This window comes from Coregonus clupeaformis, chromosome 13 (assembly GCF_020615455.1).
Source record: "Coregonus clupeaformis isolate EN_2021a chromosome 13, ASM2061545v1, whole genome shotgun sequence".
NCBI classification, from domain to species: domain Eukaryota; kingdom Metazoa; phylum Chordata; class Actinopteri; order Salmoniformes; family Salmonidae; genus Coregonus; species Coregonus clupeaformis.
Genome location: NC_059204.1, coordinates 51,440,438 through 51,464,849, shown reverse-complemented (window position 1 = coordinate 51,464,849; position 24,412 = coordinate 51,440,438). Strand labels below are relative to the sequence as shown.

At 41.4% G+C, this 24,412-nt stretch overlaps 2 protein-coding genes across 4 annotated transcripts; one reads left to right on the top strand and one right to left on the bottom strand.

The window, feature by feature from the left end:
- Positions 1–407: 407 nt before the first annotated feature.
- LOC121580277 (histone H2AX) lies at positions 408–1,081 on the top strand. Its single transcript, XM_041895333.2, has one exon. The coding sequence runs from the start codon at positions 484–486 to the stop codon at positions 910–912; it is 429 nt and encodes a 142-aa protein (XP_041751267.1). The 5' UTR covers positions 408–483; the 3' UTR covers positions 913–1,081.
- Positions 1,082–1,950: 869 nt separating this feature from the next.
- Positions 1,951–22,417, bottom strand: hmbsa (hydroxymethylbilane synthase a). 3 transcript variants are annotated; one of them, XM_041894541.1, is made up of 14 exons: positions 22,226–22,417; positions 17,425–17,478; positions 12,921–12,993; positions 12,455–12,504; positions 12,242–12,297; positions 11,425–11,502; positions 11,064–11,141; positions 10,753–10,828; positions 9,457–9,570; positions 9,174–9,212; positions 3,709–3,828; positions 3,420–3,473; positions 3,097–3,183; positions 1,951–2,843 (listed from the first exon to the last, which is right to left on the bottom strand). In XM_041894541.1, exons 1-14 carry the CDS (start codon positions 22,250–22,252, stop codon positions 2,676–2,678), a joined length of 1,074 nt encoding a protein of 357 aa, XP_041750475.1. In that variant the 5' UTR covers positions 22,253–22,417; the 3' UTR covers positions 1,951–2,675. The 3 variants fall into 3 exon arrangements, with proteins under 3 accessions (XP_041750475.1, XP_041750474.1, XP_041750476.1); XM_041894540.1 differs by lacking the exon at positions 22,226–22,417 and adding an exon at positions 17,581–17,750; XM_041894542.1 differs by lacking the exon at positions 17,425–17,478.
- Between the last annotated feature and the right edge of the window lie 1,995 nt (positions 22,418–24,412).

The following is a 24,412-nucleotide window of genomic DNA, read 5'->3' as shown; positions in this document are numbered from 1 at the left end:
AAATATACTTTGCCCTACTCATCTGTGATATACTTTGAAAAAAACGCCTTGCTATGAACTCGCTGATTAATGTTACAAATAATTGTTTGGCTTTCCTCAAAAATTTAAATTGGGTGGGAGGGTATTTGATTGGCGTGACATTTCCCCCCCGAATTTGATCGACAGCAATATGATGCAATGACAACAGAGACAAGCACAACAAACCCAATCAAACGCGGTCCTTAGTATGGACTACTCTGATTGGTTTACTATCATATCCTAATTATGCACAGAAATGCAAGGCCAATGAGGGTTCATCTCTTTCAAGCAGTCACTTCTCAACGCCAATTATATGCGCCCTCACATTTCAATCTCCAATAGGATTTGAAGGCGGGATTAAATTGTAGTGTTTATATTCCGCAGTAGTTCCTTTGCCATCCATTAATTCTTTGAACCACAGCTTGTTAGTTTCTTCTGTACACCTGAGTCTTGAGAATCTACATCATGTCTGGAAGAGGCAAAACCGGAGGAAAGGCCCGCGCTAAGGCGAAGTCCCGTAGCTCCCGCGCTGGTCTTCAATTCCCCGTCGGTCGTGTTCACCGTCTGCTGAGGAAGGGCAACTACGCTCATAGAGTAGGCGCGGGTGCTCCCGTGTACATGGCTGCTGTCCTCGAGTACCTGACTGCTGAGATCCTGGAGTTGGCTGGCAACGCCGCTAGGGACAACAAGAAGTCCCGTATCATTCCCCGCCATCTGCAACTGGCGGTTCGTAACGACGAAGAGTTGAACAAACTACTCGGCGGTGTAACCATCGCCCAGGGAGGTGTGTTGCCCAACATCCAGGCGGTTTTGTTACCAAAGAAGACCGGGGCGGCCGCTGCACCAAGCGGGAAGGCGGGAAAGAAGGCTTCCTCACAGTCCCAAGAATATTAGATAACTATGTAACTAAACCGCCAACGAACTCTTACACCCAAAGGCCCTTTTAAGGGCCACCCATACATTCTGAAAAGGGTTACATTTCCATTCCTATTTTCCTTTGTTGAAAATGTGCTGTTTTTTTCGCGCTTAAAATTCTTATGTTGCAATAAATTCTTTTGATACATCTTGTGTTCTCCTGTTTTGTATCAATCGAAGGCTAAACAAGTGTTGACTAACATCACTGTTTGAGAGGGCTAACCCAAGTATTTGCGACAGGGTTGAACATGCTAATACCAACTACGCTACTGTTGGGACATGGCTAACCAATATAGCAACCGTAGATCTCCAAAAGGACATGCCGTGGCGAATACCTTTACTTTGTCCGGACCACAAACCAACTAGATGTTAAAGTATTTATGTACTGTGCGTATACATCTCATCGCTCCTTGGGAAATGTCGCTAACCCTGGATGTAAAAGGTTCGCGTGTAGTCACAACTAAACAAGCACTAATCTGGTGAAACAAAGGCGATGTGAGGTTGTATCCATGAAAGTGGTCAGGAGCAACACTCCTGTAGCTGAATTATCAACTAGTAACAACCTCGTCGGTAGTGCGGCGCGATTACCCGACACTTGCTTTTAAACGGATTACTGACCGACATAGGTTCAATTTAATTCCATTTCGTATTTCTTCCTGTACGCTCATTGCGCAGTTTCTCTAGAGATAAATCAGGTCAAACCCGAACTGTGCGATGTAGGGAGTTGTAGTTTTCTACATTGTAGTTACGTTTTCTGCGGTAAACTATGACCGTAATCCATTGCAAGAATACACGGTCTGTTTCTCTTTTACACATGCTACAGACATAATTCGCGATCGAGAAGGATATCGCTACCTGAAAATAAACGATCTAAGTGATAGTCAAAACTGCCGTATTTACTTTCAAGAACTAAAATAGCGATTGTCACAACATAGGCAGCAGCTCACTGAATGAAATGTCAAACATGAAATATTTGGTAAAGTAACGTGAATAAATAGTTAACTGATGAGCAGTCACTACCATCATGGGACTTTTATTGTTTTAGTCTGTAACAGCATTCAACCCGCATTTAATGTTTTAAAAAAAATCAGCCCCTGCGATCATTTTTTAAATAATCGAAATGACCTCAAAAACCACTAATCGCTCAGTACTACTGGTCGGTATTTAAAGAGCTGAAGCAGATATGTGCTTTCTATGAGGCATTCATAACTCAATGTATACAAACATGGCACTATCGGTATGAGACATTTTCCAGTAAGAGTTGATAATTATATAGTCATTTGTGACAACATTCTCTTGCTGTCAATATATTTAAAAAAGGCCAAGGGCCTTGCCTGAGATGTGTCATATGGTTAAGTTGTAATAGTGCATGTGGAGTTGGTCAGTCCTACTCACATAAATCTGTGTGTGGTGTTGGTTTGGTACATTCCTAACCCTCAGCATCTATACAAATCTTCACCTAGTATTTACCCATTCTCAAGAGTAGTAGGTCATACATTAATAGGATCATATACATTTAGCTTATACAATAATACAACTGAGGTGAATCCATACATATGCAGAGTAAACATTATTCAAGGCCCTGCCCGACTTCTGCTGGTCTTGGATGCTGATGGCTTGCACAGTGTCTGGCAGCCGGTCACAATTTGCTCCCTACTCGTTCCCCTTGGCCGAAAGGTTAGAGAGCCAAAGGAAGGGGTAGGGAGCAAATTGTGATCCGCTGTAGGAGTGGAGAGAGGGCCTTAGCGGGCGTCGTTGAGTTTCCGAGCAGTGGTCAGGATCTCCATGGCTCCTTTGCTGAGCAGGAGATCGGCCAGGTCCACCCCCAGCTTCTCAGCTGCTACCTGGGCACACTGAGGCACATTGTGGGCTGTTACCCCAACATGCTGGATGTCTGCTGACTCCTCTACCTGAGAAGAGGAAAGTGGAGACAACCAATTAGATAAAATATCACATTCACTTTCTAGGAATACAATTAAACTAGCCGGGAATCCAAACGTTCACCACAATGTTGAAACTGAGCATATCAGTTTAGATTCCAGGACAATCGTAAGCATGACGACCATACAAAAACAGAAAATATCACATACAGTAAATAATACATTCGGAATATGGCAGTGAATACGGCATGACGGCCATATAAAAACAGGCCCTGTCCCCAACCTTATTGCCTGGGTCTACACTGGTCTCCATGGTCTCCTTCAAGCTGTCAGCTCCATCCAGACTGTACACAGCACCTGTCAGAGAGAGCTGGAAGAGAAGAGAAGAGCATGAAAACACATGAGCACACTCACTCTCATCAATTACAGAAAACGTAATTTCTACAGTTTAGGCTTCCTGGTTACTTGAAATAACCAGGAAGCCATTGGAAGTGACTGAATAAAATCAGTACAGCAAACTGCTTAGAGGTCACTCTGCTCAGCTCTATGGTTGGTGGTTTCTGCATCTATTCCCGATTCTGATTAGATGTCTAACTATTTCCTTACCACCGAGTCCTTCACTTCTGTGTTCACAGCAACTGGTACACTGCAACCTCCCTCCTGTGTACACAAAGGACCAAGCAGCAAGGGTCAGAGTGATAGTATAGGAGAAGGGTTTGTAATACTGATGCACACAAATTATGATCCATACACCAAAGAAATTGATTGTGTGAGGCTAGAAAGACATTATTTCTATAAGCAGCAGCTTTTAAACCGTAACTATTCTGCAGCTGCCAGCTGGTGTCCTGTATGTTTTTGTCAGGCGTGTGTATGGGGAAACGCATGGTTAACTTGCCAGGCGTCTGAGGAAGGCCCTCTCTGCGATGCAGCGCAGCACAGTCTCTGAGTGGTGCAGGGTAGACACCATCTGCAGGATGTCACAGTCTCGCGCCCGCACCTCCACGGCAAGGGCACCCTGGGGGATACAGACTCTTAAAGGCTCAGGGCAATCAAAAACGTGATTTTCCTATGTTTGTACACACACACACACACACACACACACACACATACATACATACATACACACACACACATAGTGCATTCGGAAAGTATTCATACCCCTTCCCTTTTTCCACATTTGTTTACGTTACAGACTTATTCTAAAATGGATTAAATAAAACATTTTTCTCATCAACCTACACACAACACCCCATAATGACAAAGCGAAAACAGGTTTTTAGAAATGTTAGCAAATGTATTAAAACTAAAAACTGTTTTTGCTTTGTCATTATGGGGTATTGTGAGTAGATTGATGAGGGGGGAAAAAAACAATTTAATCAATTTTAGAACAAGGCTGTAATGTAACAAAATGTGGAAAAAGTCAAAGGGTCTGAACACTTTCCGAATGCACTGTGTGTGTGTGTGTGTGTGTTTATATATATATATATACAGTATCCGTCAAAAGTTTGGACACACCTACTCATTCAAGGGTATTTCTTTATTTTTACTATTTTCTACATTGTAGAATATTAGTGAAGACATCAAAACTATGAAATAACACATATGGAATCATGTAGTAACCAAGGAAAGGAAGACCCAGAGTTACCTCTGCTGCAGAGGATAAGTTCATTAGAGTTACCAGCCTCAGAAATTGCAGCCCAAATAAATGCTTCAGTTCAAGTAACAGACACATCTCAACATAAACTGTTCAGAGGGGACTGGGTGAATCAGGCCTTCATGGTCGAATTGCTGCAAAGAAACCACTACTAAAGGACACCAATAATAAGAAGATACTTGCTTGGGCCAAGAAACACAAGCAATGGTCATTAGACCGGTGAAAATCTATCCCTTTGTCTGATGAGTCCAAATTTGACATTTTTGGTTCCAACCGCCATGTCTTTGTGAGACGCAGAGTAGGTGAACGGATGATCTCTGCATGTGTGGTTCCCACTGTGAAGCATGGAGGAGGGGGAGTGATGGTGTGGGGGTACTTTGCTGGTGACATTGTCAGTGATTTATTTAGAATTCAAGGCACAATTACCCGACCTCAACCCAATTGAATTGTTTGGGATGAGTTGGACCGCAGAGTGAAGGAAAAGCAGCCAACAAGTGCTCAGCATATGTGGGAACTCCTTCAAGACTGTTGGAAAAGCATTCCAGGAGAAGCTGGTTGAGAGAATGCCAAGAGTGTGCAAAGCTGTCATCAAGGCAAAGGGTGGCTACTTTGAATATAAAATATATTTTGATTTGTTTAACACTTTTTTGGTTACTACATGATTCCATATGTGTTATTTCATAGTTTTGATATCTTCACTATTATTCTACAATGTAGAAAATAGTAAAAATAAAGAAAAACCCTTGAATGAGTAGGTGTGTCCAAACTTTTGACTGGTACTGTATATAGCTGTCTAAAACGGAGAAGTTTTGAAAAACAGAGGTAAATTTTTTATCTTTTTGCCTTTCTAACGCTCATCCCCTTGGGATGAGCCCAACCAAAACAAAACTCATCTCCAATATGGCAAAACGTGCCAGAGGACATTTCTCCAAAAAGTACGATCTTTGTCCCCATGTGCAGTTGCAAACCGTAGTCTGGCTTTTTTTATGGCGGTTTTGGAGCAGTGGCTTCTTCCTTGCTGAGCGGCCTTTCAGGTTATGTCGATATAGGACTCATTTTTACGGTGGATATAGATACTTTTGTACCGGTTTCCTCCAGCATCTTCACAAGGTCCTTTGCTGTTGTTCTGGGTTTGATTTGCACTTTTCGCACCAAAGTACGTTCATCTCTAGGAGACAGAACGCGTCTCCTTCCTGAGCGGTATGACGGCTGCGTGGTCCCATGGTGTTTATACTTGCGTACTATTGTTTGTACAGTTGAACGTGGTACCTTCAGCCATTTGGAAATTGCTCACAAGGATGAACCAGACTTCTGGAGGTCTACAATTATTTTTCTGAAGTCTTGGCTGATTTCTTTTGATTTTCCTATGATGTCAAGCAAAGAGGCACTGAGTTTGAAGGTAGGCCTTGAAATACATCCACAGGTACACCTCCAATTGACTCAAATTATGTCAATTAGCCCATCAGAAGCTTCTAAAGCCATGACATCATTTTCTGGAATTTTCCAAGCTGTTTAAAAGGCACAGTCAACTTAGTGTATGTAAACTTCTGACCCACTGGAATTGTGATACAGTGAATTATAAGTGAAATAATCTGTCTGTAAATAATTGTTGGAAAAATTACTTGTGTCATGCACAAAGTAGATGAACTAACCGACTTGACAAAACTATAGTTTATTAACAACAAATTTGTGGAGTGGTTGAAAAACAAGTTTTAATGACTCCAACCTAAGTGTATGTAAACTACCGACTTCAACTGTGTGTGTGTTATATATATATATATATATATATATATATATATATACACACACACACACATACTTTTTTCCCCTCACTGTATGTATGTATGTATGTATGTATGTATGTATGTATGTATGTATGTATGTAGATATATATACTGTGGGGAGAACAAGTATTTGATACACTGCCGATTTTGCAGGTTTTCCTACTTACAAAGCATGTAGAGGTCTGTAATTTTTATCATAGGTACACTTCAACTGTGAGAGACGGAATCTAAAACACAAATCCAGAAAATCACATTGTATGATTTTTAAGTAATTAATTTGCATTTTATTGCATGACATAAGTATTTGATACATCAGAAAAGCAGAACTTAATATTTGGTACAGAAACCTTTGTTTGCAATTACAGAGATCATACGTTTCCTGTAGGTCTTGACCAGGTTTGCACAGGGATTTTGGCCCACTCCTCCATACAGACCTTCTCCAGATCCTTCAGGTTTCGGGGCTGTCGCTGGGCAATACGGACTTTCAGCTCCCTCCAAATATTTTCTATTGGGTTCAGGTCTGGAGACTGGCTAGGCCACTCCAGGACCTTGATATGCTTCTTACGGAGCCACTCCTTAGTTGCCCTGGCTGTGTGTTTCGGGTCGTTGTCATGCTGGAAGACCCAGCCACGACCCATCTTCAATGATCTTACTGAGGGAAGGAGGTTGTTGGCCAAGATCTCGCGATACATGGCCCCTTCCATCCTCCCCTCAATACGGTGCAGTCGTCCTGTCCCCTTTGCAGAAAAGCATCCCCAAATAATTATTTTTCCACCTCCATTCTTCACGGTTGGGATGGTGTTCTTGGGGTTGTACTCATCTTTCTTCTTCCTCCAAACACGGCAAGTGGAGTTTAGACCAAAAAGCTATATTTTTGTCTCATCAGACCACATGACCTTCTCCCATTCCTCCTCTGGATCATCCAGATGGTCATTGGCAAACTTCAGACGGGCCTGGACATGCGCTGGCTTGAGCAGGGGGACCTTGCGTGCGCTGCAGGATTTTAATCCATGACGGCGTAGTGTGTTACTAATGGTTTTCTTTGAGACTGTGGTCCCAGCTCTCTTCAGGTCATTGACCAGGTCCTGCCGTGTAGTTCTGGGCTGATCCCTCACCTTCCTCATGATCATTGATGCCCCACGAGGTGAGATCTTGCATGGAGCCCCAGACCGAGGGTGATTGACCGTCATCTTGAACTTCTTCCATTTTCTAATAATTGCGGCAACAGTTGTTGCCTTCTCACCAAGCTGCTTGCCTATTGTCCTGTAGCCCATCCCAGCCTTGTGCAGGTCTACAATTTTAACCCTGATGTCCTTACACAGCGCTCTGGTCTTGGCCATTGTGGAGAGGTTGGAGTCTGTTTGATTGAGTGTGTGGACAGGTGTCTTTTATACAGGTAACAAGTTCAAACAGGTGCAGTTAATACAGGTAATGAGTGGAGAACAGGAGGGCTTCTTAAAGAAAAACTAACAGGTCTGTGAGAGCCGGAATTCTTACTGGTTGGTAGGTGATCAAATACTTATGTCATGCAATAAAATGCAAATGTATTACTTAAAAATCATACAATGTGATTTTCTGGATTTTTGTTTTAGATTCCGTCTCTCACAGTTGAAGTGTACCTATGATAAAAATTACAGACCTCTACATGCTTTGTAAGTAGGAAAACCTGCAAAATCGGCAGTGTATCAAATACTTGTTCTCCCCACTGTATGTATGTATGTATGTATGTATGTATGTATGTATGTATGTATGTATGTATGTATGTATGTGTATATATATATATATATATATATATATATATATATATATATATATATGTATATATATATGTATGTATGAAGACACACGCACACTCAGTGGCCACTTTATTAGGTGCGAAAATGGTTCGCTCCTACAGACATTGAGTCACGTGGCCTTGACTTGCTATATAAAGCAGGCAGACAGGCATCGAGGCATTCAGCTACTGTTTGATTGAAGGTTAGAATGGACAAAATGAGTGCCCTACGCGACTTTGAGTGTGGTATGATTGTCGGTGCCAGGCACGCCGGTTCCAGTATCTCAGAAACAGCCGGCCTCCTGGGCTTTTCACACACACGAGTGTCTAGGGTTTACCGAGAATGGTGCGACAAACAAAAAACATCCAGTCAGCGGCAGGTCGAAGGAGAATGGCAAGAATTGTGCAAGCTAACAGGCGGGTCACAAACAGGCAAATAACGGCGCAGTACAAGTGGTGTGCAGAACGGCACAACTCGTCAGTCCTTGTCAAAGATGGGCTATTGCATGGCCCCATCCTGCCTGGTGTCAACAGTACAGGTTGGTGGCGGTGGTGTAATGGTGTGGGGAATGTTTTCCTGGCACATGCCCTGAAGAATTCAGGCTGATCTGGAGGCAAATGGGGGGTCCGACCTGGTACTAGATGGGTGTGCCTAATAAACTGGCCACAGTGTATATTTCCACATTGAGGTTGGAATAATACTGTGAAATTGTAAAAATGCCCTTTCAGTAAATTAGTTAATAAACCAATAAGAGTTCCAAAGCTCTCTGCCAATAACAGCTAGTTTTCAATTTTCCCCTCCCCACTCAGACCACTTCCAGACAGTCCTAACATAATTCTTTCTTGAGAAATGTCTCTGCTAAGAAGCTATTTTTATTAATTTTTATTGAAAACAAATCACAGTAAGTTACTTTATTGTTACCTACAAATGATTTAATATAGAGATAAAAACAGCTGTTTTGGACCTTTAACTATCATCAAAGGACTCATATGCCTTTGGTCTTCCAAGATTAAATATTTTACAGTGAATCTACACCAACATGCAGAACGGATGTGCACGGTGTGGCACTTATGGTGTAACGGTTATAGCGGCTGGCAGCCCAGGTGCTTCCTGTAAATATACACAATAGCACAAAACATGTACCCACCTGGCCAACAGCATACATACAGTCCTCAGGGCCAAGAACCTGTAGAGACAAACCCAACAAACATTTAATTTCTACAGCAGCTACAATAGCTACCAAGAGACATACGACACAACAAAATGATCAAATCATTTTTCCTAGCATATTGATCAACTTAGGGAAAGGGGGATACCTAGTCAATTTATAGGTATGCACTGTGCAATTGTATTGTTTTGTGAAAAGTTTTGTCTTGTGGGCCAGGCACACCAGAGATGTTTGGGGAGGCTGGTAGCTGGGTGTACTGTACCTGGCTGACTCGTGCCTCCCACCCCATCCTCTTCAGCCCTGCTGCCGCCAGGATGATGGCAGCATAGTCCTCCTTCTCATCCAGCTTCTTCAGACGAGTGTTGAGGTTACCTCGCTATAGTGCTCAGGTTAAGGAACAATTACTAGGGGAGACAGGGCAATTGTAACACCTTGAATTTCGCCAAACAGAAACTAGCTAGAGTGATTAAACACACAGTACATGCCCAATTAGGTTTCCTCCCTGCTTGAAAAGTTAAAGCCAAATATCTCACGTTTTATGGGCAATTTCTTTTTTTTAGGGGTGAAAGTAGTATTTAAAAAAATTGGCTGTATTTTTCTTACACTGCCCTGAGCAATAATGTCCAATAAATCCAACTACCATAATTTATGCACTATATGTTTGCTAAACATTGACATGAATGACGTGTGTCACTATTCAAGATGGCGCTGACAGACATGGCAGCTCTGCTTCTAGCTTCTAAGCAACTTTGCAGTATTTCGTTTTTTTGTGTCTTATTTCTTACATAAACATTTTCACAAGCATTTCGCTACACCCGCAATAACACCTGCTAAATATGTGTATGTGACCAATAAAATGTGATTTGTTGTCTCTTGCTAGGCACATGAGGTTGTGTCATGGCTGCTGGGTTGGGGGCAATTGTAACACAGTTAAAATGACCCTGAGCCAAGCAGCCAAATGATGAAAACAAGTGATTTTAACTTTAAGATTGTATGAATTATACATTAATTGTACAAATAATAACTGTAAATAGCCTTGGGGTCCTGTAAAGTGCCGAATAAATTGTAAACGGATATAATCTCGGCACCATCGACTATTCAGATGTTTTGAGAGGAACCGAATGGCCATGTAATTATTGGTTACGTACATAGAAATAGTCATATTTCTTGCAAAATCATTACATACGTCTATGATATGACTATTCATAAACATTACTTTTTTTAATTAAGGTACATTTATTTGGTTGATTTTGTAGGTGTTACATTTGACCCCAGCTACTGTTACAATTGCCCCTGGCATGGGCGACTTTTCGGATTAAAATCAATATTGTGTTCCGACTGTCTTATGTACAGACATAAGGTACAGGTATGAATGATTAGGTGACAGATATATAAGAAACCTGAATGCCTGGCCTAGTTCAAGTGTTCTCTGAGCAATAGAGTAGGACAAAAACTGTTACAATTGCCTCCAGTCTCCCCTACAATAGCTACATGCATGAATACTGACAGCAACGAGACAGACAGTAAATCATAGCGGTTCTGCATTAGAAAACGATACAATGTCTTTAAACTCCAGGTGAGGAAACCTCTTCTTCAGCTGAGCAGCCCGACGCAGAGAGCTAGTACCAATCACACTGTGAGAACAGAACAGACATCAGTGGAGTTTGGTTTGAAAATCATCCATTGAAGTATTCTCTCAAAAGGATCAAATATAGATATACACATTGACCATTGTAACAGTCATGCCATGTCCTCGTCTTAAAGATGGATGAAGATTTTATAGGCTGTGTGATGTGCCAAGTTCACCACAGAACACTGAGAATTGGACTCCTTCATTCACTATTCTCCCTGGCACAGTGGCACACCTACCTGCCATCTGGCAAAGTGTCCAGGGTGAGCCCACTGTTCCTTGGATGTAGCACCACTGCATCATGTGGGTTTTCACGCCTTAGAGAAACATTGGAAAGGAAGAGAAAGCGTATACGCAGAGAATCTTAGTATTCAAAAGGGATACCTTTTTTGCAGAAAAAGACTCAATGAATGTGAAAACTAAAACTCATTTCCATAGATCAGTTCAAAATTGATTTGTATGAATGGACATTCATTGGAAGAAATCAGCTTCCGGCTGTTGTTGTTGGTGCTATTCATCCCACAACACTGTCCAACTATAAGAAGAGTGTGGATGACAATGGACAGTGCTGATGATGTAGTAAGTAGGGTTTGTACTCACTGAAGCACTGCTCCTATAGTGAAGCCATTGGGCAGAGTTGTAGGGAGGTCTTTGAGAGAGTGCACTACTAGGTCTACCCTGTTAGAAAGAGAGATGCTGGTTATAGAGGAGTTGTACACTCCCAAGTTTTTGCATTAGCTCCGCAGCCTTGTCATTTCAAAACACCAAAATAAACCCCCATTTCACAATATAGTTATTACTATAATAAAGAACTGCGTTTAATTTTCCAACCTCTAAAGCACTCATATACAAGTAACTGACAAAATAAATTAAACACCAACATAGTGTCTTAATAGGGCGTTGGGCCACCACGACCCGCCAGAACAGCTTCAATGCACCTTGGCATAGATTCTACAAGTGTCTTGAACTCTATTGGAGGGATGCGACACAATTCTTCCACGAGAAATTACATCATTTGGTGTTTTGTTGATGGTGGTGGAAAATGCTGTCTCAGGCACCGCTCCAGAATCTCCCATAAGTGTTCAATTGGGTTGAGATCTGGTGGTCTAGCCATGGTAGTCAAAATAATGGGCATTTTTATACATGACCCTAAGCATGATGGGATGTTTTGCTTAATTAACTCAGGAACCACACCTGTGTGGAAGCACCTGCTTTCAATATACTTTGTATTCCTCATTTACTCAAGTGTTTCCTTTATTTTGGCAGTTACCTGTGTGCGTTCTTATGCAATGAAATTTGATACAGTTCGGAGTTCTGTCAACAGAGGGCGCTGTTTATCAGACTTGCTACTTGTCACCAGGAGAGTGTCACTCAAATCAATACTGTAAATACTTTCATTAACATTGTCCATACTTACTCATTCCTCTCCAGAGCATTCTCCAGCTCCTTTGTGAAAAGACTTTTCTCACCAATCTGAAACAACCAAGACACTTTGAGACGCTGAAGTAGACAGACATACCAGCCACGTTGCCATTCCACCAGCACTGATAAAGTTAATAAAAATAGCAATGGTTTGGCAATGATCTCAAACCTACAAATACATTTCAAGCATTATTTATTCAGAACAAACCTTTGATAATGCAGTGTCCAAGATTTTGTCGCCAATCGTGGACATGGCAACTGGAATGAATGTAAAAGTAGTGCATTACAATCATGACTATGAATGACAGTGGTAGTGAGGTCATCAGTTCCATTTCAGCAGATTCTCTTTAAAGACAGTCAGAGTAACAAAGCCGAAAGACAGTAAACTGTGTGTCAGTACAGTTGTATGCTTTACACCATCTTCTCCCAAACACAATCTACTATTTGTTCAGAAACTGAAAAGGCTGACAGAGGAGATAAATACAGAGAGAGTCTGGGAGTGAAAGAGAGAAAGCAGGAATGAAAGAGAGAGAGAGTCAGAGAGTGAAAGAGAGAAACGGGAGGGAAAGAGAGAGAGAGCGGGAGGAAGAGAGAGAGAAAGAGAGAGTGGGAGGGGGAGAGAGCGTGTATGGCTGTATGAGCGTTCTTGTATTACGAATCTCTACTTTTCTCACCTATTTCCAGATGGACATCTGGATAAAGTGCCTTCAGTTTCTCTGCCACATAGTCAGTCTGGATGCGAGCCAACTGAAATATAAAAATACATTATTTTATATTATTACATGCATTATGTAGATATGTAAGGAATGATGTGCCAGGTGCAACTGATTTATCATTGCTTTGTGCAGATGTGGGCACTTGGCAGAATGAACTTGCCTTGAAAAGGCTATGACATGGACATTAAAGTGAAAAATAAAGTGAAATTACAACATTGAACAGTGAACCAACATAATTTTGTATAAAAGATCTAATAATGAGAGAAAGAATAGCGGTTTTGCATTTGGTTAAGTTAGTGTGGGAGAGGTGGAAGAACTATCGTTATCCATCAATAATGATAAACCACCAGGTATAGACAACCTAGATGGGAAACTATTGAGAATGGTAGCAGACTGCATTGCCACCCCTATTTGTCATGTCTTTAACCAAAGCCTAAAGGAGTGTGTCCACAGGCGTGGAAGGAAGTTAAAGTAATTCCACCACCTAAAAAGAATAAAGCACCATTTGCTGGCTCTAACAGCCATCCAATCAGTTTGCTGACTATTCTTAGTAAATGCTATTTTTCAAAATAACAAGTTAACTACTGACCATTCAGTGACCACTCGTGTCCTGTGGATGGGGGCATTGTCATCCTATGGGGGCATAGCCATGGCAGCCAAAATAATGGCCTGCCCAACATTTTTATACATGACCCTAAGCATGATGCAATGTTAATTGCTTAATTAACTCAGGAACCACGCCTGTGTGGAAGCACCTGCTTTCAATATACTTTGCATCCATAATTTACTCAAATGTTTGCATTATTTTGGCAGCTACCTGTAACTCTCCAACCATGTGATGGTAGGTGATGTAAACTGAGTTTTTTCAATAACAAATGATGATCAATAACATCAAAGGCTGCACTGAAATCTAACAATACAGCTCCAACTATCATCTTATCAATATATTTTAGCCAATCATCAGTCATCTGAGTCAGTACAATACAAGGGTGAGATTCCACACCGGAGTAGGCAGAAAATATTTTTGGTATCTCAGATTGTTCTGGCAAGTCTCACAAATAAACGTCATTGGGAGGAAGGATGTTTGACATGCTTTTTATATTTGTATCACAAAGATATATATTTTTTAAAATCATGATGAAAGTGGCCATTTCAGGCCCTTTTTTAGACCTATACATGCCTCCTGTAAGATGTTATGATCTTTGAACCGTACATTAGACAGACAACATCTTGGTCTCATTAGCCTCCTTAGAATCTATAGCTTTAACATATGGAGTATATCTAGATTCTGAAATAAAAATGTTCACATTCATTCATTCAACATAAAAAATATTCATATGAATATCTCGAGTGTACACTTTTTGCTTTTGCTTTTTAGACATTATTTGGATCAATATACTCTTCAAACATGTCACATTTCCGGAGTGGGCTCTCTGCTAATTCTGAAGTTATGATGAATTATATGAGCAACACCAACACAGTAAATGGGTCAAGGGTGTGACCATTGAGCAAGTTGAGGAAGCTGAACTCCTAGGAGTAACATTGGATGGTCAGTTATCATGGTCAAGTAAGTCATATTGACAAAGCTGTATTAAAGATGTCTGTTATAAAAAGTTTGTGTTTTTGACAAAACTCGACTGTACTAGTTGTTCAGGCGCTGGTTTTGTCCGATCTTGATTACTGTCCGGTAATTTGGTCAGGTGCATCAAAGAATGACCTTGCAAAGCTGCAGCTGGCTCAAAACAGAGCAGCACGCCTTGCCCTTAACTGCACACACAGAACTAATATCAACAACATGCATGATAGTCTTTCCTGGTTGAAGAGAGATTGACTACTTCTCTTCTTGTCTTTTTAGGAAACATTTGTGTGCTGAAAATTCCTAACCACTTGTATGATCTACTTGCATACACTTCAGATAGACATACATATCCCACTAGACATGCCACTATGGGTTTCTTCACGGTACCCAAACAAAAAACTGATTTAAATGTGTCGATCAGTTATGTAGAGCAATGTCATCATGGAATGCTCTGCCACCAGAGGTTACTCAGGCAAAAAGCAAGTTTAGTAAAAACTTGCACCTCTCCTCTTTCTACAGATCTAATTTAACTGTACTGTATATACAGTGGGGAGAACAAGTATTTGATACACTGCCGATTTTGCAGGTTATCCTACTTACAAAGCATGTAGAGGTCTGTAATTTTTATCATAGGTACACTTCAACTGTGAGACACGGAATCTAAAACAAAAATCCAGAAAATCACATTGTATGATTTTTAAGTAATGAATTTGCATGTTATTGCATGACATAAGTATTTGATCACCTACCAACCAGTAAGAATTCCAGCTCTCACAGACCTGTTAGTTTTTCTTTAAGAAGCCCTCCTGTTCTCCACTCATTACCTGTATTAACTGCACCGGTTTGAACTTGTTACCTGTATAAAAGACACCTGTCCACACACTCAATTAAACAGACTCCAACCTCTCCACAATGGCCAAGACCAGAGAGCTGTGTAAGGACATCAGGGATAAAAATTGTAGACCTGCACAAGGCTGGGATGGGCTACAGGACAATAGGCAAGCAGCTTGGTGAAAAAGCAACAACTGTTGGCGCAATTATTAGAAAATGGAAGAAGTTCAAGATGATGGTCAATCACCCTCGGTCTGGGGCTCCATGCAAGATCTCACCTCGTGGGGCATCAACGATCATGAGGAAGGTGAGGGATCAGCCCAGAACTACACGGCAGGACCTGGTCAATGACCTGAAGAGAGCTGGGACCACAGTCTCAAAGAAAACCATAAGTAACACACTACGCCATCATGGATTAAAATCCTGCAGCGCATGCAAGGTCCCCCTGCTCAAGCCAGCGCATGTCCAGGCCCGTCTGAAGTTTGCCAATGACCATCTGGATGATCCAGAGGAGGAATGGGAGAAGGTCATGTGGTCTGATGAGACAAAAATAGAGCTTTTTGGTCTAAACTCCACTCGCCGTGTTTGGAGGAAGAAGAAGGATGAGTACAACCCCAAGAACACCATCCCAACCGTGAAGCATGGAGGTGGAAACATCATTCTTTGGGGATGCTTTTCTGCAAAGGGGACAGGACGACTGCACCGTATTGAGGGGAGGATGGATGGGGCCATGTATCGCGAGATCTTGGCCAACAACCTCCTTCCCTCAGTAAGAGCATTGAAGATGGGTCGTGGCTGGGTCTTCCAGCATGACAACGACCCGAAACACTCAGCCAGGGCAACTAAGGAGTGGCACCGTAAGAAGCATCTCAAGGTCCTGGAGTGGCCTAGCCAGTCTCCAGACCTGAACCCAATAGAAAATCTTTGGAGGGAGCTGAAAGTCTGTATTGCCCAGCGACAGCCCCGAAACCTGAAGGATCTGGAGAAGGTCTGTATGGAGGAGTGGGCCAAAATCCCTGCTGCAGTGTGTGCAAACCTGGTCAAGACCTACAGGAAACGTATGATCTCTGTAATTGCAAACAAAGGTTTCTGTACCAAATATTAAGCTCTGCTTTTCTGATGTATCAAATACTTATGTCATGCAATAAAATGCAAATTCATTACTTAAAAATCATACAATGTGATTTTCTGGATTTTTGTTTTAGATTCCGTCTCTCACAGTTGAAGTGTACCTATGATAAAAATGACAGACATCTACATGCTTTGTAAGTAGGAAAACCTGCAAAATCGGCAGTGTATCAAATACTTGTTCTCCCCACTGTAAGTATGTGAATATGTATAGATGAATAGTGTGTAAATAGTTTTTTTTAAATGGTCTCTTGGTGCCTTGACAATATATTACTTTTAATTTTAATGTAATAATATCTTATGCTGTTCTTGTCTATAATTGTTCTTTACACTTTAATGTATTTTATGTGGACCCCCAGGAAGCGTAACTGCTGCATGTGCAACAGCTAATGGGGATACTAATAAACGTCAAGTTAACCACAAATGTATGCATTGTCATAAGTTAAATAGCCTGTGCAGTATCTGTGACACATGGCCACAGACACTTGTGTGACTATCACAATGGTGACAGATCAGGGATAAGCTCTTATCAGATGAGTACACACAGACCCACCCTTTTCAAGATGACCTCCCTCCCTAACTTCTCAACTGAAAAATCCTTACTAATATGGAGGTTGAATACAGAGGCTTTTTGAGAATATATTTTACTATGATGACTGAATGATTTTAAGTCAACGTTTGATGACCAGAATTAGTGAACAGTAACATTAATGACATGAAGTGATCAAATATCCTACAGTAGATCATCTGAACAAGCTTGTGAATCAATTCATTATTTGATTTTAATTTAGTCACATGCACAGATGTAGTTGCTGTGTACAGTGAAATTCTTAAGCTCGGAGCGCCAACAGCGCAGGTGTGAATAAAAAAATAAATAAGAATATACATTTACAACTAAATGAATGACTGAATAAATGAATTTACCTGGCTCTTCCTGGTCCCCATCCTAATGACCCGATTCACTGTTCCGTTTCCATCCTGTTAAAAAATATAATAAAAACACATCAACTTCCTTATAAGCGATCTTCCTCATAACTCCAGCTTGTTAGGCAAGTACCAGGTTAAACCTTAATCACTCACTCTAACACACTTATAAGGTCCTTCCTCCATTCTTTCGGCTGACTTAAAGGTGGATCTTCCTGGTAAGGGCGTAAGAAGACTAGAGCTCTTCCTCAGGCTCTACAATGAAGTGTCTGTGATGAGCACTGCTATGAGTGTCTTTGCCCTGTAGTGTCTTAAGACTACTGTATAGTGCCTCCACTCTCTGTCTCCTGGCATATGCTGAGAAATTGTGTCAGTTGTTGTGTGGGTGGGTGTGTGTGGTAAGCCTACACATTGACTTCATGCTGTATTTAGGGCTGAATTAAGAGTTTCGGCTATTCTTTTCACATTTCTTCCAATCATTGCCAGTGCATGTTCAGTGATTGTAACGCTTATCAATCCAATAATATAATACAATCGTACAAATTGAATAACAGAATATTATTTTAATGGCAAAAACAGAGCTAAATAGAGAGATTTTGATATCGTTTTTCCAATTCTCTAGTTGATATTTTATTCGTTTGCAGAGAGTCTAAAAGCTAGGCCAAACCTATATGTCCAAACGGAAGGTTAATTTACAAATCTGTGCATAATGGCATGGTGTTTTATGTACAAATCCTATGAAGTAGCCTCGTAGGACTAGGCTTATCTTGTGAATTTAGCCTAATGCATGGATTGCATAAAGAAGGATTGCGCTACCCTGCCGGCTCACAGGCTGACCCCAAACTCCAGTGATGGACACCTTGCATAGCCACGGGGCACGGGGCATTGGTAAAGACCCATCTGAGACAGCAATTTTACAGTCCATTGTTATAACCTATTACAGGTCTAGACACTAGCCTCTCTATACGATGAACAAGTGGTAGCCTAAAATAGCGGTATAGCAGAGAGAAATGCACAGCCTATAACGGAGATGATACCCCTGTTTTGGGATAACCTATGCATCCTTCATTCCTCCCATCCTTGAAGACATCACCGATAGATGGATAGGTGAAAGGAGATTTTCCATCATAGACTACCAACCAAGTTTTGTCAGATCAGTGATTATTTCTATAGCCTATGATCATTGATCATCACTTATCTAATACAGAAAGTATTCAAACCCATTCCCTTTTTCCACATTTTGTTACGTTACAGCTTTATTCTAAAATTGATAAAATTATTTGTTTTCCTCATCAATCTACACACAATACCCCATAATGACAAAGTGAAAACAGGTTTTTAGAAATGTTTGCATATTTATTAAAAATAAAAACAGAAATACCTTATTTACATTAGTATTCAGACCCTTTGCTATGAGACTCGAAATTGAGCTTAAGTGCATCCGGTTTCCATTGATCATCCTTGAGATGTTTCTACAATTGATTGGACATGATTAGTCAGAATCGAGGCAAAGATGAACGGAGCAAAGTACAGAGAGATCCTTGATGAAAACCGGCTCCAGAGCGCTCAGGACCTCAGACTGTGGCGAAGGTTCACCTTCCAACAGAACAACGACCATAACCACACAGCCAAGACAACGCAGGAGTGGCTTCGGGACAAGTCTCTGAATGTCCTTGAGTGGCCCAGCCAGAGCCCGGACTTGAACCCAATCTCTGGAGAGACCTGAAAATAGCTGTGCAGCAATGCTCCCCATCCAATCTGGAGAGACCTGAAAATAGCTGTGCAGCAATGCTCCCCATCCAACCTGAGCTTGAGAGGATCTGCAGAGAAGAAATGGGAGAAACTCCCCAAATACAGACGTGCCAAGCTTGTAGCGTCATACGCAAGAAGACTTGAGGCTGTAATCGCTGCCAAAGGTGCTTCAACAAAGTACTAAGTGAAGGGTCTGAATACTTAGGTAAATGTGACATTTCCGTTTTTTCTTTTTTATTCTTAATAAATTAGCAAACATTTATAAAAACCTGTTTTTGCTTTGTCATTGTGTGTAGATTGATGAGGGAAAAAAACTAATCAATTTTAGAATAAGGCTGTAACCTAACAAAATGTGGAAAAAGTCAAGGGATCTGAATACTTTCCAAAGGCACTGTATACTAGGGTTGAGGTTAGCGCATCTGACTAGTGATTATTTGTTTTTTCTCCCCAATTTTGTGATATCCAATTGGTAGTTACAGACTCGGGAGAGGTGAAGGTCGAGAGACACGCTGCTCGCTTAACCCGGGAAGCCAGCCCACCAATGTGTCAGAGGAAACACTGTACAGCTGGCGACCGGCCCGCCACAAGGAGTCGTTAGATCGCGATGGGACAAGGACATGCCGGCCAAACCCTCCCCTAACCCGGACGATGCTAGGCCAATTGTGCGCCGCCTCATGGGTCTCCCGGTCGCGGCCGGCTGCGACACAGCCCGGGATTGAACCCGGGTCTGTAGTGACGCCTCTAGCACTGCAATGCAGTGCATTAGACCGCTGCGCCACTCGAGAGGCCCCTGACTAGTGATTTTTTGGCTCTCCCAAAAGCAACACAGGCCTAATAATAAATATATATATATATAACTGTAAAGTAATGAGTAACCATTTTAGAAACTCATGGGACATAGTCTTTGGTTGCATGTTATTTTATGTCAATCATATTGCTGCTATAGCCTATAACTGATGCTTCATGGTCTTATGCTGCCATCTATTATAAATATTTAGCAATTAAAAGTTATTAATTCACATAAAGACATTGGTGAGGCAGCTGAGAAATAAAGTGTATTTTTCTTATTAATTCCTGAGATCAGTCTCAAACCTGTCGCACCTATCCCACGCCAATTGCTGGACTTTTAAATAGAGGTTACTAGGTCAAACCCAGTTCAAACCACATTAAAAAATAATATTAATAATGTGGCTTATTTATCAAGTGTTCTGCCTTTCCATAATAAATATCATAAAATAACTAAGAAAAATAAGAAAAAAACTGCAAAATGCTTACATAGGTTTTGATGTAAAGAAATAATCAAAATGCTATTTAGCACTATAAATGGTATTTAGTAACATAATATTATTACTAAAATAGTTTCTACAAGTTTTAGGCTACCCTACCCTAAAATTAGGGTTAGGGTTTGGGCTAAAATAGGTTATGCGTAGGTTTAGGGTTTTTAAGGCAAAAAACGGTATGCGTTTATAGCTCTCTTGCTCCTCCCTGTGGCCTTCTGCGGGTACTACATACCTCATTCGCGACACTTGCTAGGCTCATAATCTGAGGTAACAACTGTGTCAGATCTACAAATCAATCAGCTAGACCTATCCATTTAGTTTACAACTCAGTGAACCTGCGCAGCATTCGATCAATTCCATGCCCATGAACGAACAGATTTCGACGCATATCAAATTACCCAGCAGCCATTTAGAAACAAATCGTCAAAAATAAAAAAGTTCTCTTTTCACTACAAAATGTCTTCCGGCTGTTTAAATTGGCCACATCTTGAAAAAGAGGACAGGGACATGCATTTTGTTTAGGTTTTACACCTTTTTCTGAAAATAAATATGGTTAACCTTGACCAGAAAATGTTTAACGTTTGATGGCTATGCGCCAGACATCGCTAGCACTGTGGGTCACCACAACGTGTACCCAGGCGAACAGTGAGCTTGCGCACCAAGTAGCCGTAACCTTGTTAATAATAAGTTACCTGAGGTAAGTATACAGGGTTAATGCCAGCAGGTCTCATTGCCAACAATAGCGAAGCTGACATTGTGATGCAGAACAATGGGCTGGGAATAGAACGTTTGGAAGCTGAGTTAGTGCCACGGTGCTCAATAGAACTAATAGGAGCTGGCAGGGTGAAAAACGCCCTAAAATAAGGTCTATTTTTTTTCAAGAACACTTCACAACTACGGCAAGCAGCTGGGACATATGGTAATATTATGAAACTGGGCTCCATGGCGGATGCAATGAACTAGTTTTATCAGAAAAAGGCATTGTTAAAAATGTGATGTGTCCAGCCTACTACCGTTGTCGCCCCACCCCTTCTTCTGTAGGGTTTATCTGCAGCTGGAATCCAACATTATTGTGCATTAACGCCACATAATGTACTGGAGCATCCCCGCCTCCCGCTAACCTAAAAATGTACTAATATAAGTATAAAGAGGGGTTCCTGCAGATGCGGTAATGCCCACATACAGGAACGCCCCGAATTACGGGTCGCAATTGCACCCTTCTCCAAGCTAGCTGCTGTGGTAGACAGAGCGCAAAACGCGTATTCTACCACCGCAGAGTGGTAGAATACGATTTATACTATCCTGACCGACGGACAAGGAGTTACGGATTATAGATTAGCTTTCAATAACAATATTTTCGTAAACAAGTACCTCCCCCCCAAAAAATACATTTTGCCAGTTATTTTTCGGCCTCTGCATTATAATCACCCAGGACGCCCATGCGCGGCGTCCTTTATAGGGCTATTAACTAGCTAGCTACACAGAAACAAGTCAATGTGAAATATATATCTGGAGTGATTCATTGAAAGCCAATTAACCACTTCAGCGTAATACATGTTCTTATAACTGATATCTTTCAGCATTACGTGATCGCGTGCTGGATTATTTCTTGAAAGTTTCCTCCTCGAGTAGCAAATACCAAATGCCCATTCATTTGTTTAGCCAATAGCAGCGCGTGATATGTAATTTTTCACCAATCAATGTTCAATGAAGGCGGTCCCAAAAACAAAAAACTAAACTCCTCGTGCACAGTACTCTCAGGTTCTTACCTGTTCGTTTAGAACTTCACCAGACATCTCCCCGCAAACATAAACTGCCCAGCGATGTTATCAAAATGGTCTTCAAAATCATTCAAATATATATGCTGTTATCATAACGAAATAGTAAATTAATGTAAAGTTCCAGTCCACCTTGGATCAGTGACCTCGACGACAATGTCACTTCCGTCAGAGTAAAAATGAGGCGGGGCGAGTGTAGTTATGTGGCGCGTTCAAGGGAGTCTGACTATGCAGGCAGCGCTGCTCAGTCTGTCTGTCCGTCTGTCCGTCCGTTTGTTTCTTTGCCTCGCCATAGTTGAGAGACCCAAGGCATAGGCCTACTTTTCTTACTGATAGCATGGCATATAGTTCATAACTAGTGCAGCTATATAAAAGGCATATTGCCCCATAATATTTACACATGGACAATGGTTTCTCTGCTAATAGTAATATACTGTATTGAACATTAACTACTTATTTCAATTGACAGTCTTGTGTAAACACATTTATTTGTAGAATGAACGTTTTGTTTATTGTAATGGCCAAACCTGGGAAATAAAATGATGGCTGATGGGTTGCAGTGCACTTAGCTAATAAGTCTGTGTTATTTGGATTCAATGCACTTTGGGGGAATCATGGCGGAAGTGGATGTGGAGAGTGAAACGAGAAGCGAGTTGAGTGGAGTTGGAGAAGATGAATGGAAAATAGTAGTGTTGAAGAATGGAATGAAAATAATAAAGTGTTGAAAACTGAAGGGGATGATAAGTGTATGTCAGACAAGGATTTGTTTCTTGTTTGGATGTGATTTTTGGATAATGATGTTTATCTGGGAGATCCGTTTGGGGGTTTCAAGGAAGGTGAATCTTGTGCTGGTAAAAATGGGATCCATCAGCGTGACCAGGAGTGGGCTTGTCCTGATTAATAGTGTATCTGACGAACAGAGGAAGATGGCAGTGCCTACTGGGCACAGACATCAATTCAACATCTATTCCACATTAGTTCAACATCATTTCATTGAAATGACGTGGAAACAATGTTGATTCAACCACTGTGTGGGCATCACGAGAGTTATGTAGTGCTTCGAAATCCGGAGTAGGGCACCTGTTAAGGGAGTCATCTCTGGGGTGTCATTGGATATCCTTGCGACAAGAATCCCAGGTGTGGTTAGCGCCCGTTGCAGTGGCGTGGCGCAGTTTCGTGGGTGTGAACAATAACTTTAAAAAATGTCAGCATAATATATGCGCAAACTGTTTCGACTGGGAAGCATGCGACAGGCTTAAGAAGGTAAGAGGTTGATGTGGCAAAAGTTAGGGCGGTACATCAGATTTCAGAAGATGTGATGCCCTCCCAGGCTCCTGGATAATTGATTTTAACAGATGAAGGAGGGAGCATTTTGATGAATGATTTTTTGGTAGTTAATATGAGTTGTAGTTTTTTTTCACATTATATATTTGTCATTTTAAAAAAATCCTCCTGCACAGTAGGCGACGGCAATACAACTTTTTGGATGTAGTCCGCTGTAAAACCCCAACGAAGAAGAAGATTCAATCAAAGACAGAAGGGGAAACCTAGACACGTCACATGGACTATAAAGCTTATGCGTCTGTTTAGAATGTTTTCTCGGCACAGAGCTGGAGATGGAGTTATGTCGGGATGCCACTGCTAGCAAAGCCGGGAGAAGAGGAATATTGGAACAGGGACATGGAAAGGTGGATTTCGGAGGAGGAATGGAGGAGGAAAAAGAGGAAGAAGAGGTCAAAGAGAATGAGGAAAACAGGTTGAATCTGAATTTGATGAAAATGGCGATAAAAAGGGAGATGGTGTGTCGAAGAAGACTGGGTCAAGTACAAAAAGAGTAAGATGTCCGCCAGACCGAGTTCTGGAGGTGAAATGGAAGTGAATGAGGGAGATTTAAGTGCGGTGGAAGGTGTGGTGAGGAGCTCGGAGCCCAAGCCTTGCATCAATGGACATGGTTATGACAAAGATGAGTTTGGCCCAGTGGGAGTGAGATTCTTGGAGAAAGTGGATCCAGGCCTTTTGGCTGATCCATATGTGGTATCAGGTTGGGTGGAAAAGATGTTGGGTACTGTTAAATGGGTGTAGGTAACCCGAAGTGGACTTGTGATGTTTGTTTCTGTTTCTTCCACCCAGTGGGGGCGGACACTCTGTGCCACGCAACTCGGGTCAAGATCATTGAAA

Coding starts and splice junctions, on each gene's coding strand:
- LOC121580277 (XM_041895333.2), top strand. CDS start 484: ATGTCTGGAAGAGGCAAAACCGGAGGAAAGGCCCGCGCTAAGGCGAAG.
- hmbsa (XM_041894540.1), bottom strand. CDS start 17,610: ATGGAGGAAGGACCTTATAAGTGTGTTAGA. Junction 11,503..12,241: donor AATGCTCTGGAGAGGAATGA/GTAAGTATGGAC, acceptor TCTTTCTAACAG/GGTAGACCTAGTAGTGCACT. Junction 3,474..3,708: donor GGGCCTTCCTCAGACGCCTG/GCAAGTTAACCA, acceptor TTGTGTACACAG/GAGGGAGGTTGCAGTGTACC.